We start from the raw sequence: 14260 nt of genomic DNA, 5'->3' as shown, positions 1-14260 counted from the left end.
TGATGGCTTTTGTACGTGTACAAGGTGGGTTGTTTATTTTTCAAAAAAGATTTAGTTTATATTACAATCTGCTGAAGCTAGAGACCACGAGAACCTTTCTGCTGAGCCGCGACCTGAACTGCCCTGTGACTTCTTTCAGCCAACTCTGTTGATCCAGGGGTGTTAAACTTCGTTGGCGGGGCTTCGGTTTGGATCGGGTAATTATTGCAGAGGGAGAAACACGGGCGGTTCCATGAGGGATACGTGCATATACCTGCAGGGAGACCACAGAGAAAACCGTAAGGCACAGTTACCAGCTTCCAGATGAATCACGCACGGGTTGAGTTGCAGGAGCGTAGAGTAACAGAGGCAATGAGACGTGTTGGGAGAGCCACCAGCCTGGAAACTGGGAGGCCTGGGCCCGATCTGGGCTTTCCTGCCAGCCTGCTCTGGGTGACCTCGGGCAAGTCCTTTAATCTCTCGTGGCATAGTGGATAAGGCACAGGCCTAGGAATCAGAAGATCAAGGGTTCTAATCCCGGCTCTGCCACTTATCTGCTGGGTGAATTTAGGCAAGTCACTTCACTTCTCTGTGGCTCGTCACCTCATCTGTAAAATGGGGATTGAGACTGTGAGCCCCACGTGGGACAGGGACTGTCTCCAACCTGGTTTGATTGTATCAGTCCCAGATCTTAGTAGAATGCCTGGTACATGGTATTATCATTATTATTATAATTAGCTCTTGTGGCCTCACTTTCCTCCTCTGCAAAATGAGGATAATAATACTTGCTCTTCTACCTACCTCATGGGGTTGTTGTGAGCTCAAAACTGAGATACATAATGTGAGAGGGTTTTGGGAACGAAAGCACTGACAAAAAATTGTATTATCGAGGCTCCACTCGAAAGCGACCTTTTTAAAAAAAACAAAAAAACAACTTCTTGGCCCTTGGGAGAGGTTTCTCTGTAAAAGATTTGCTTTAAATAGGGGAGATCCTCTGATTTTCGCCAACTAGCAACAAGCCCCCTTCTTTCTTTACTGACTTCCTTGGGGCTATCTGAGCAGGAGGGAGACAGAGGGTCTCCTTCCTCTAATGAGGCTGAGAATGCCATCTCCTGGGTTCCGCTTCCCTCTCCACGCCCGGTGCCCACCTCTGCTCAGAATGGGAGTCATCCCAGACCAGGAAATCGGGGCCACTTACTTGGGGGCCTTGTACTTTTCTCTAATAGCTTGCTGGAGGCGATGGGGGACGTCCAGGCACGCTCTGTGCAGCTCATTCAAGCACGGCCCTATTTCCCTCAGAGAGTAACCAGTGAACGCCGCGAGGGTCTCTGGCTGAGGAGGTGAAAGGGAATGGACCTTTGTGAAATGGCAGGATTGGGGGAGGCGGCAGCAGGGAGTGGGACGGGGGTGGCACTCTAGAGGTTAAAATCTTTGGGTTCTGAAGAGAGCCTGGCCAGGGCTGTAAATTCAGTCTGTTTCTGCGGGAAGTGGGGAAGAAGGGGAAAAGAGGGTGGTGATGTTTAGGTCCCCAAATTTATTTTGATCCCTCAGTTGAAAAAACTCTTGAAAATCCTCCCAGCTTTCAAGAGAAGGGGGTCTAAATGTCTAGGAATGCCCAAGAAAGGGGATACACAAATCCTACTGAATATTCAGCCTCTGCTGTAGGTGTCAGGGCGAGGACAGGGGGCTTCCTGAATTCTGGACCTGGGAGAAAAGTCGATGGTGTAGCCGTAAAGCTAAACATTTCTCATGTGGGTTATAATATAGCTCAGGAGATGAGACAGCCCCAGAGCTGGGTACACCGATTAAGAGCGGGTACTTGTGGCGTGGCAGTTTGAATAATAAATTTATTCCAAGAAATGTATATATTTATATCTCAGACTTCTCGGACATCCCAGTGTTTACTGGATTTACTTTAGGTGTAATGCAGCACCCAAAGTGCTTGGGAGAGTCCAAGAGGAGCAAGAGACCCTTTCCCTGTCCACAAGGAGCTTCCAATCTAAAGGGGAAGGCAGACATAAAAGTTTCTAAAAGCCTTCTTGACTCCTCACTGCCTTTTAGCTCACACGTTCGATCAGATCTAAATCCTGCCAGGTGCTTCCTCCACAACACATTCCAGATCTGCCCTTCTCCTCCTCCCCGATAGCCATCCCTCTGGTTCAGACGCTTGTCGTATCATGGTTAGATTACAGCATCAGCCCCCTCACTGGCCTTCAGCAGGGTTTGGACTGGCCGGAGAAGTCATTTAGGAGATTCGAGTTACATCAGATGGAAAGGAGAAACGACTTACCCAGAAATTCTGGTTCACGATATAGTTGGCCAGGCAGTAAGCCGCTGCGGCGATAAGTGAAGGAACGTATTTCAAGAATGGATCGGTTTCGAGTAGACTCAACTCTGCTACATACTAAGTCCAAAGAAAGAATTCCATCAGAATGGGAGAGTCTGATTTGAGTGCACATCTAAATTTGCGTTCGAGCTTTAGTAAAGTGTGAGAATAGGTTTGGAGTAGCCTACGCAGAAAGTAAGGACACAGATTAGCGATCGATCCTCTTTGTTGAGGCCGTATGGCCACGTCTGGTCCCTCGGTAAGGGCCCTGAGCAAATGGGAACTGTGGGGATCACATGCAGACAGCCGACAACGGGGGTGAGGTTGAGCGTCCTGGCTCCTAGTTACCCAGTGCAGGGATGGCAAGCCATCCCAAGAGCTTCCCAGAGTCATCTCTGTTTAGCCGAGCAGCCATTTAGTTGCTGCTAGTTCAGAAACTGAATGAAATGGCCTGACCCAAACACCGATGCCCACCTTTCCCCTAATTCCGTCCTTGGGCTGTAAATTGGGATTGCCTGATTGTGACTTTGGCTTTTTGACTCTTGCTCTCCTTGATTTTGAAAACCTCCCTTCCCATCTACTCCTTCATCCCTGGACTTCTACAGAGCTCCTGGGTTCCAGGTTCTCCTGAACCATCTCCCGTTTCTCCTTGCACTCCAGGACCTTCCCAGAGTTTCCCCAGGTCTACCAGCTGCAGGATTCTCCAGACTTAGCACCAGATTTCCCTGGTGTTGGCCACGTTAGTTACTTGTATCGCACCCAAGCCTTTGGGCTTCTCCCCACCAAAAGCCACTCTGCCATTCAGAAGACATGTTAGAAGAACTGTGTCTGGATCTCAAAACCTTGTATGTAGCCCAGCGCTTAGCACATAGTAAATGCTTAAAAGATTCCTTTATTATAAATAGTATATAACAATTATTAATAATAATGATAATGGCTACATTATCATTATTAAACAGCCCACAGCTATCCAGCTGCAGTGTGTCTTAGTGGATAGAGCACGGGCCTGGGAGTCAGAAGGACCTGGGTTCTAATCCCTGTTCCCCCACTTGTCTGCTGTGTGACCTTGGGCAAGTCACTTACCTTCTTTGTGCCTCAGTTACCTCATCTGTGAAATGAGGATTAAGAGTGTGAGCCCCATGTGGGACAGGGACTGCGTCCAACCCGATTAACTTGTATCTACCCCAGGGCTTAGAACAGTGCTTGGCACATAGTAAGTGCCTAAGAAGTATCATTATTACCATTTATTTTAGCCTGGGCAGGCCCCAGAAAGCAGCACGCTGTTGTGTAACTTGCGCTTAAGTGAAAGACTTGAGTAGTATGGTTCCGAGCAGTAAGAAGGCATATCCACCCTTATATCAGACAGATAATTGCCCCGCCCCACCTCTTCAAAACCTTATTGAGGGTACATCTCCTCCAAGAAGACTTCCCTGACTAAGCCCTCATCTCCTCCCACTCCCTTCTGCGCCACTCTTACTTGCTCTTTCATTCACCCTCCCTCCCATCCCCACAGCCCATACATATATATCTGTAATTTAATTGTTTATTAATTTATATGAATGTCTGTCTCCCCCTCTAGACTGTGAGCTCGTTGTGGGCAGGAATGTGTCTGTTGTTTTAGTGTACTCTCCCAAGTGCTCAATACAGTGCTTTGCACACAGTAAGCACTCAATAAATACGATTGAATGAATTCCGTTTGCCAAAGGCTAACAAGTGTTAAGGTTCACCCCTACCCACATTCCCTGAGTATCTTGCTTTAAAATCCCCGGCGTCTTCAGTCTTATGCGGTCTTAAGAGATGGTCTGTGAAAGGGATGACGAAAGCATTAAGCAAAAACTCTTCCCGATTCCCTCTTCCCAATCTTGGTTCCGGTTTGCGAATGTTTTACGGCATATACGGTACCTTTGCCAGGTTCTCGGTTCTGAGACAGACTCCTTGCCTCTGTAAATACTGGAGGAGAAATTGGTTGGTCGTTGGCACTGCCAAGTCAAAAGCTAGGACTTTCAGGAGCAAGTGTTCCATTCTCAATAGCTGCCGCTTGGTGTAAGTATCATCGGTGATGTACACAAATTCGTCTACTTCTGGGGGATAAATCTCTTCATACTTCCTACAAGGGGGGGGTGCGAGCATTTTAGAACGATGGTATGAGGCTAAGAATAGGGGTGTTAATAAGCTTTTATCTTGCAGATGACTTGGAATTCCCACCTAACATGCCAGGGCCTTTCGCCTAGACCTGATGACCCACTTACATCCTTCTGAATGGGTTAGAGTATCTGCAACTTTGGAGAAGCCACTTTTCTGGCTAATTCTGGTCAACAGACAAATTAGCTGATAGACCTACAATGTCTAAACATCTTCTTAAAGGATGGAAACTCTTGGCCATGTTCAGGCGATTTAGGTTTATCGGCTATTCGTCAAACGTCCCCTCCATCTGAGGGGCTATTTTAGTTCTTAGCCCAGGAGAAGTTTAATCTCCGATAAGGATGCCAGTAACGCAGAGCCACGAAAGTAAGCTGTCTGGGAGATTGGACTTTGGAGCCTCAGCTCATGGCGTCTGACATTCAGACTCCAGAAGGGCGGTTTTGTTTGAATAATCAGGATGACAAAATCCGAATAGAGCGGTTCTGAATTTTTAAGACCTGGTGTTCTGTTCCCAGGAAAGGTAATCTCAGCTGCATCTGTTGGTCAGTCTCACTACTGTGCCTGTGAAAAAGAGAGAAGGGGTGGGGGGTGGGGAGGGAGGCAGAGAAAAGGAGAGGAATGGAGGGGGAAGAAGAGAGAGAAAAAGAAGGAGAGAGAGAGAGGGACAAAAAGAATACTTACGAAGCCAGAAGGATTGCTGCAGTGCCTACAAGCTGCAGTTTCCCTCTGAGAACAGACATGCACGAAAGAAATCGGTCCAAATAGTTGATGGCCAGGTACAGCGTCTCCGCTCGAAGCTTATATTCTTCCCCAACCTCTACCAGCCAGTCCACCAAAATGGTGCGCATTGCTTCAGTGATGTCTGGCTGCTTCTGCATGTAGTGGGCTTTCGGCCTGTGCTTCATCTGTTGCGAAAGATTTGAATCCCCAAGTAAGGCCTCGCTAGATCGGGGTCAGTACCGATTAAGAATGAGCAAACCTGGGAAAGTGTCTTCTTTCTAAGCACAGCTTAAGGATCTGGAACAAGGAAAATCTCTGGAGCTTGGGGCCCAAGGTGAGAATTCCCCTTTAAAAATATCATGAATTACACTGCTAGGTTCCTGGGTCACTAAATATCGACGCATCCGTTGGTCAAGTGGATGTGGGTACCGACGCCCCTTAATATCCAAAGAAGCGTTGGAACTTCAGATGCTAAATATGCTGAGGCGGACAGAGAGGGGAGGGAGGAGTTTGGGATGGACTCACTTCAACTTCCCTGAGGTACCGATGAATCTCCTCTGCATATTCGGGCACGTTTATTACGTTCGGACCGGTATCTAGACGATCCTCCAGCTGTGACTGAAGCGATGTATCCACCACCATAGGAGAAGCTGGACGGGTACAGAATCGGTCATTAATTCAGCTGACATTGAGCGAAACGGTACCGACTGGTCATTCCCTCAGGCTTCAGTCCCAGCTCTAGTTACCTTCTGTGCTCCTGTGGCGCCGGCTGCAGAGTTTTAACTGGATACCTTGCGGGCAACAGATGTTACCTGTGCTAAAATCCAGCAGGAAGTGGAGGTCTGGTTTCGCCGCCTTGCTCTCCGCCTCACGGACATCGCCGTACTCCACCTGCTCTCCGACAGTGCAGCCGCAGCCCCGTCTTTCCCCCCGCTCCGGCTTGTCGATGTAGATACTGAATCCTTGTTTGGTTGGCAAGTGGACCACGCAGTTGGATCGGGATTTCTTTCCAGCTGGAGGGCAGACATTTTCAGATCCAGAGAAGCACCTGATTGTTGTGATGCACTAAAACAGAAGAGTTACCTAAAGAATAGTTATCTAAAGTTACCTAAAGCACACACTGTGCAAACCTTGAAAGGCCAGGTGCTCTAAAGTTAGCTCGGATGATACGTGAAGCAGGGGTAGAGGGGTGGAAAGAGGCAGTGGTGACCTGTGCGTGTTGATGTGTGTGTGTACGGATGTATGCGGGGGAAAAAAAAGCCATCTCAAAGTAGGCGTCTGGTGAGGCGTGATCGGACACTTCCTGGGATTCCTGGATACTGTCCCTTCCAGCTCAAAGATACTTCAGCGACTTACTCTGACAGCAAGAATTCCAGAATGGGTTGGACTCCTCCACGTCTGATTCTCACCAAGGAGGCTGGCATTGGAATGCAGGGGCTCTGGGTAGTTAAGTGGCAAGGACAGCTAAATTCACTGCTGTTTTTCCTGCTTCTTAATTTAAGGAAGCACTGTGGCCTAGTGAAAAAAGCACAGGCCCGTGACTCCGGGGACCTGGGTTCTGATCTCGGCCCCGCCACTAGCCTTCTGAGTGCTCTTGAGCAAGTCACTTAACTTCTCCGGGCCTCAGTTTCATCTATAATATGGAGATGGAATACTTATTTTCTTTCTCTTTAGACTGTGAGTCCCATATGGGATAGAGACTATTTGTGACATAATTATATTTTATCTCTCCCGGTGCTTTGGACAGTGCTTGGCACATAGCACTTAACTAATTATATTAATGACAATAATAATTATTATTATTTAGGAGGACTTTTTTGGGCCGGAGGGAGTGAAAGAACTCCTGGAGTCAGCAGCGGTGCTGACTATTCCTGACCTCCCACCAACAAGAGGACTTGGGTAGAGTCTCCTGACTGTTCTTTCTGTTGTCTGTGGCAAATTTGCAACCTACCCTTAACACACAGCTTCGCTTCAGCCAGATCCATGTTGCAGAGATGTTAATCTTTGCCTCTGGCACATCGCTGCCTCTGTTTCCCCAGTACAGGTGCCAGTTTTTCATTTTGAATGTGGGGGCAGGAAGGGGGCAAGGATTTTGAGGGGGATGTGGACTGGGAGAGGGCAGGCCTCAGAGCATTCACAGGCCAGAGAGCCACCACGCTGGGTGTGTCCGCCCTGGGTTGAAAACTCTCTGGTCTTGTCAGAGACCCAGGATGGGAGGCTGAGGAAGCCATCTTCCTCACAGAGTCCGGTCTCTGTTCCCCACCGCCCGTTGACTTGGAAGGGAGGGTTTGATGAAGACTTTATTTGTGTTTAATGGAAAAACTATTCCCCCCCAACCATCACTTTGCTGTGCTGGCTCAGTCTGAACGACTCCTCTTTTCCTGAGGGAGGAGAGAAGAAGTAGAGGTGTCAGGCCTGGTCTCCAGGACTCCCTGTAGTTCGACATAGGGAACTCCAAGCTTATTCCCGCATCCCGACAGCCGGACCAGAAAAGTTCCATCTGACTGAATGTCTAGGAATTAGCCGACATGGGATGTGTGATCTTTCAAACAAAACCCACATAGTTTTGCTCCATAGCAGTCTGTCATGATACATAAATCAGCATTATCAAGTGACAGTCTGCCTGTCCTTCCTCGAAAGTAGGCCTACGTTTCCCCATCTGACAGCCGTTCACAGGACAGAGGCATAGAAATGATTCAGGTAATAGGAGGGAAAACATTTTACTTGGTCTTAGCATATAAATCAGGTAGTCAGGAGGAGGTGAGGGAAGACTGAAACTAAATGTGTTTAAAGGAGGGTGTGAAGAGGAAGATGCAAATGAGAAGAGTTGGTTATTTAGTGCTAAGCGGAGCTCATTTACTACCAATTTAATAAATAAACGTCTTCCATTTCACAAATGGGAATTGAGGAAGAATTGGAATTGAGATCCACTGGTTAGAAAAGAGTTTAAATTCTAACGTTAAGAATGGAGATAAGGAGTAAGGCAGTTCTCCTTTTTGAAAGCCAAATTCAAAATATTCGTTCCTCTGATTCCTTTTCTCCCCCACCCTGCCGCCCCACCCCCAAATCACAAAAGAAAGTGCACACAGTCGCCTGAAGAGTAATAATATTATGACATGAAGTTAAAATACTTAATAGTCCAGCCTAACTTGCCCCTTTGAAGATGAGAGGCACTAGTTTGATTTGATCTAGTCTAGCCTGGTCCCCAATTCCTACCCTGCTTCTTTCAAATAGAGTAGCAGCAATTGTCAACCTATGTTAAAATAGTCCAAAATGCCGAGCACACAACTGGGAATCAGAAGACTCAGGTTCTAGTCCCAGCCCTGTCACTTGCCTGTTATGTGACCTTGGACAAGTCATTTAACTTCTCTGTGCCTCAGTTTCCTCCTCTGTAAAATGGGGATAAAATGCCTATTCTCCCTTTCTCTTAGACTTTTAGCCCCATGTGGAACGGGAACGGTGTCAAATCTGATTATCTAGTACCTACCCCAGTGCTTCTCTTAGTGCTTGGACCATAATCAGTGCTCTATAAATACCATCATTAAGAAGCAGTTTCACACCGCGTCCTGAAGGCCAATCTGACTGGAGCTCTCCTGAACCAGGATAAACAAATCTATAGATTCTGTACAGTAAAGTAAATTCCTTTGGCTCAAATAAAAACCTATCATTTAAGATTTTAGTGGTAACTGGGGTTATTATTCTGGGCATTAGAAATAATAATAATAAGGCAGGTATTTGTTGAGTGCTTACTATATTCCAAGCAGCATGCTAAACGTTGAGGTAGAAACAAGATAGTCAAGTTGGACACATGGAACTCACAGTCTAATGGGTAGGGAGAACAGGTGAATAATCTCCACTTTGCAGTCAAGAAAACTGAGGCACAGAAAAGTTTGGGAATTTTCCAAGGTCACCCAGCAGACGAGTGGCAGAACTGGGATTAGAACTCAGGATCTCTAACTCCCAGGCCCGTGCGCTTTCCAATATGCCACTTTGCTTCCCTAGTAATCTGCAACTCTGGTATTTTTCATGCAGGTCTCTATGATGAATAAGCTTGGTTAGAAAAATTTCCTTGGAGTATAATAGGAAAATAAGTAATATGGATCAAAATAACAATATCGGTGGAATGGTCATTTTATGCCACAGTCAATTTATTATCATAATCCTAAAGTGTCAAGCTTGATCTTCCACTGCACTTCAGGGATGTAAGCACTTACAATAGGTAAAATGAATAGGATTATATACAGTACAGCTTTTTATTGCTGGAAGGTAAAAAAAGGCTAGAAGCCAGAACCAGATCTGGATAACTAGTGAATAAGCTCTCCAACAGAACTCTGAGTTGTGCTGGGACTTAAAAAAAGAACCACACTCTATTGCTGCTTTAGGGGGAGATTGTATTTTTAAAAATATCCTATAGGCAGTAGTAATTGTGTTAAGTTCACACTATGTGCCAAACACTGTTCTGAGTGCTGGGGTATATGCTAAGGTAATCGGATCGGACACGGTTCCAGTCCTCCATGAGGCTCACATTCTAAGGGGGAGGGAGAATGGGTACTTAATCCCCATTTTACAGATGAGGAAATTGAGGCAACGAAGACTTGCCCAAGGTCATGCAGCAGGCAAGTGGTGGAGCTGGGTTTAGAACCCAAGTCCTCCTGCCCTCGAGGGCCGTGCCCTTTCTTTCCATTAGGTCACGGCGTTTCTCACTGATGAGAGCAAACACAAAATGGATGTGGGCAGTTCCAGAATCTCTAGAGTCAGGAATGGGCACTAAAATTAAAGTCTGTGGCCTACCATTAAAGGGGTTAAAAAGTCTGGTCTTGCAGCACCAGCTCTTATGCAACCATTTTCTATTCTACTTCTAGACAATTTCTGCTTAGCAAACCTTCCGTCACCCCCTCCCCCAAAAGGACGAGCAAGTTTCCTCACTTTCAGTTCAGTACATTAACCGCCAAGCCAAGCGTTCCCAAGGGACATTGAGAGTGGAAATCAAATAAGACCCCAGCAGAACTACCCTTATTTGGGAACTTCTTGGTTACCAAGACCTGGATTTACCTGAGGTGGAACAGGGACTGGCCCCAAATCGATCATCTGTATCTGCTACAGTGCTTTGGTGTAAAGGAAATCGTTGCTTAACTCTGCGGTATTGTACCCTCCCGAGTGCTTAGTTCAGTGCTTTGCCCATAGTATGCACTCAATAAAAATCAATGATTGATTGACTCATAAATACCATGATTGGTGAAATGTGTGAAGCCGTGCCATTTTGCAGGTACCGCGCTAAGCACCGGAATAGATCCAAGACAGTCAGATGGGACACAATCCCTGCCCCACGGGGGGCTCACAGTCTAAGAGGGAGAGGGAACAGATATTTTTGCCCCCTTTTCACTAATGAGGAAACTGAGCCACAGAGAAATGACCTGTCCAAGACAGATGATGATGGAGTCGCGACTGGAACCTGGATCTCCTGCCTCCCGTGTTCTTTCTGCGAGACCGTAATTATTCGAGGATCTATTACAAGACTAAGTTTAGAAGCAGGACCGAGGAACTCTGGCCCTGGATGGTGAATTCTCATTCACAGGCAGCCTTTCCCCTCCTGTGCTGTGGGTTGTATTTTTGGGGGGGGGGGGGATGGCGGTACTGGGGGACACGGAGGTTCCAGGCAACACTCTCTCAGCTGTCAGCGTGAAAAAGCCACTTTCCCAGTTACCTGTCCATATGCCTTTCTGTACTGCCCGTTTTCGGAGAGCAGCCCTAATATGGTCCTTTGCCGGGTGGCCTGGCCGGGCCGGAGTCTGGCGGCCACCTGGTAGATCTCCTGAGGTCGGGCTACCGGAGTCTGGGGGGTTCGGCCCCTGGAACCACTGCGTCGCATCGCCTCGGCCTCAACGGCTTATCCCAGCCCTAGCGGAGAGAGACAGCCGCCCGTTAGCATCCCCTCCCCGACGAGTCCTCCGGGTCGGGGCTCTCTGTTAAACGCGGCTATTGTAATGGGAAAGGAGAGGGCAACTCTTTGCTTCTGGATTGGGAAAGGAAAGGCGGGTGGGAGGCTTTGCTTCTGGAATGGACAAGGAAAGGCATGGGAACTCTCTGCTTCTGGAATGGGAAAGGAGAGGCGCGGGGCCACTTTGCCCGAGTCGGGAATCGCTTTGGCGTAGACCGCGGCGACGCGAACACGGGGCTTCTCTTCACAACCCGGGGTTCACCCCGGGAGCTGGTCTCCCTCATGAAATTCCTCCAGGGCGGGGAACGTGTCACTTTGTTATTCTGGACTTCACCGAGCGCCCGTTACTAGCGCACAGTACACCAAGCGAGTGGTCAGAAAATGCCACTATACCGTCGACTGTGGTATTTGTTAAACGGTCGCTGTGGGCCAGGCACCGTATTAAGCGCTACGTCGGGATCGTGTTGGACGCGGTCCCCGCCCCACCTGGGGCTCACATTCTGAGTCCCCGTTTTACAGATGAGCGATCAGACGAGACCCAGACGAGGGATCTGGGGCCCAGAGGAGTGAAGTGACTTACCCGAAGTCACACAGCAGACGATTGGCAGTACGATCACTATTACTACTATTACTTCTTCCACTCCCCTCCAACTACTCGGGAGTCATAATAATAATAATGATGGCATTCGTTAAGCGCTCACTCTGTGCCGAGCACCGTTCTGAGCGCCGTGGGTCATCAGACAGTCCCACGCGGGGGCTCGGTTTTCATCCCCAGTTTCCAGATGAGGTTACCGCGGCCCAGAGAGGTGAAGTGGCTTGCGCGAAGTCACACCGCGGACAAGTGGCGGGATCGGAACCCACGACCCCCGACTCCCAAGCGCGGGCTCGTTCCCCCCGAGCCCCGCTGCTTTGCACGGCCTCTCCGGCTCCGGGCTGGGCCCCGGCTCACCGGCTGGGGAGTCTCTGGGGAGAACGAGGCCGCGGATGGGCCGAGCCCCACCCGCCCCGGGGGTTTCGAGCAGCCCCTGGCTCCTTCCCCCACCCCCCACCCCCGCCCCGAGCGGAGGTGATACTTTCCAGCGGGCGGGCCGGACGAGCTCTTTCCCCCGCCGGGGTCGTCGGGGGGCAGGGGTCGGCGAGGCTACCCCCGTGGCCGCCGGGCGATTCCCGGACGGGCTTGGATTCCCGATCGGGGAGCGGAGGGATGCAGGGATGGAGGGACCGGGCCGGGCCGGGCGGAGCATCAATCGCCAGCGGCGGAGGCGCGGCCGGGGCGGCGGACCAATGAGGAGCGCGGCCGGCCCGTCGCCATGCCAACCGCCGCCGGCCCCCGGGGACCCGACGGCCCGTCGCCATGGAGACCCCTCGCGGCGCCAACGGCTCCCCGCCCCCCCCCCCATCCCCCTCCCCATCCGAGACACCAGCGTGGCTCGGTGGCAAAGAGCCCGGGCTGCGGAGTCCGAGGTCACGGGTTCGAATCCCCGCTCTGCCGCTTTCATTCAATCCTATTTATTGAGCGCTCACTCTGTGCGGAGCACTGGACTAAGCGCCTGGAACGGACAGTTCGGTAACGGATGGAGACCGTCCCCGCCCACCGACGGGCCTACGGTCTTGTCGGCTGTGGGACTGTGGGCAGGTCACTTCACTTCTCCGGGCCTCAGTTCCCTCCTCTGTAAAATGGGGATTAACCGTGAGCCTCCCGTGGGACAACCCGATGACCCTGTATTCATTCATTCATTCAATAATATTTATTGAGCGCTTACTATGTGCAGAGCACTGTACTAAGCGCTTGGAATGAAGAGGTCGGCAACAGATAGAGACGGTCCCCGCCGTTTGACGGGCTTACGGTCTAATCGGGGGAGACGGACAGACCAGAACGATGGCAATAAATAGAGTCGAGGGGAAGAACATCTCGTAAAAACAATGGCAACTAAATAGAATCAAGGCAATGTAGCTGTAGCTCCCCCAGCGCTTAGAACAGTGCTCGGCACATAGTGAGCGCTTAACAATACCGACACTATTATTAGTATTAGGATTCGGTAACGGATAGAGACCGTCCCTGCCCACTGACGGGCTCGGAGTCCTGTCAGCTGTGGGACTGTGGGGAAGTCACTTCACTTCTCTGGGTCTCAGTGACCTCATCTGGAAAAGGGGGATGAAGACTGGGAGCCTCACGCGGGACAACCTTATGACCCCGTATCTCCCCCAGCGCTTAGAACGGTGCTCTGCACACAGTAAGCCTTAACAAATACCAACATTAGTATTATTATCTTTTTCTTTATGGTATTTGCTAACCAACAGTGTTTACTGAGCGCCGACTCTGTGCGGAGCACCATACTGAGCTCCTGGAAGAGTACGCTATCACACAATAATAAGAATAATGATAATGTTGGTATTTGTTAAACGCTTACTATGTACAGAGCACTGTTCTAAGCGCTGGGGTCGATGCAGGGTAATCGAGTTGTCCCACGTGAGGCTCACAGTCTTCACCCCCATTTTACAGATGAGGAAACCGAGGCACAGAGAAGTTAAGTACGATATCACACAAGAATAATGACAGTGGCATTTGTTAAGCGCTGACTGCGTGGAAAGCCCTGTTCTAAGCGCTGGAGAGGCTACAAGGTGATCAGGTTGTCCCGCGGGGGGCTCACAGTCTTCATCCCCATTTTACAGGTGAGGGAACTGAGGCCCAGAGAAGTGAAGTGACTTGCCCAAAGTCGCCCGGCTGATGAGTGGCTGAGCCTGGATTTGAACCCATGACCTGTGACTCCCAAGCCCGTGCTCTTTCCACTGAGCCACGCCGCTTCTCTGTACTCAATACTAACAATATGACAAATACTGTAATGATTATAATAAGCAGACCAGTCCTTGCTGTGTGCCAGGCGCCGTACTGAGCCCTGGGGTAGACGCAGGCTGATCGGGTCGGACACGGCCCCTATCCCCCCGTGGGGCTCACCGTCTTAATCCCCATTTTACAGATGAGGGAACGGAGGTCCAGAGAAGGGAAGTGACTCATCCAAGGTCACACATCAGGCAAGCGACAGAGCCGGGATCAGAGCCGGGGTCTGAAATGCTTTCTCCGGGAAAGGGCGATCACTTCGGCTGGAAAGGGTCGCCCCGCCCCCGGAATGCGCAGCCCCCATCTGTGGGTTCCA

The 14260-nt window shown here is 49.8% G+C and overlaps 2 protein-coding genes across 4 annotated transcripts in view; one reads left to right on the top strand and one right to left on the bottom strand.

The window, feature by feature from the left end:
* Positions 1-14260, top strand: part of SPART (spartin) — a 185212-nt gene that overhangs the window by 119677 nt on the left and 51275 nt on the right.
* On the bottom strand, positions 4-12395 carry CCNA1 (cyclin A1). 3 transcript variants are annotated; one of them, XM_029048594.2, is made up of 9 exons: positions 12179-12395; positions 10872-11065; positions 5914-6232; positions 5693-5817; positions 5129-5352; positions 4208-4412; positions 2270-2383; positions 1178-1311; positions 4-253 (listed from the first exon to the last, which is right to left on the bottom strand). In XM_029048594.2, exons 2-9 carry the CDS (start codon positions 11034-11036, stop codon positions 202-204), a joined length of 1338 nt encoding a protein of 445 aa, XP_028904427.1. In that variant the 5' UTR covers positions 11037-11065; positions 12179-12395; the 3' UTR covers positions 4-201. The 3 variants fall into 3 exon arrangements, with proteins under 3 accessions (XP_028904427.1, XP_007666716.2, XP_001511579.2); XM_007668526.3 differs by having other exon boundaries at positions 12183-12395; XM_001511529.4 differs by having other exon boundaries at positions 5980-6232; positions 12183-12395.

Source organism: Ornithorhynchus anatinus, chromosome 20, assembly GCF_004115215.2.
Source record: "Ornithorhynchus anatinus isolate Pmale09 chromosome 20, mOrnAna1.pri.v4, whole genome shotgun sequence".
NCBI classification, from domain to species: Eukaryota; Metazoa; Chordata; class Mammalia; order Monotremata; family Ornithorhynchidae; genus Ornithorhynchus; species Ornithorhynchus anatinus.
This window is presented reverse-complemented; position numbering and strand designations above follow the sequence as displayed.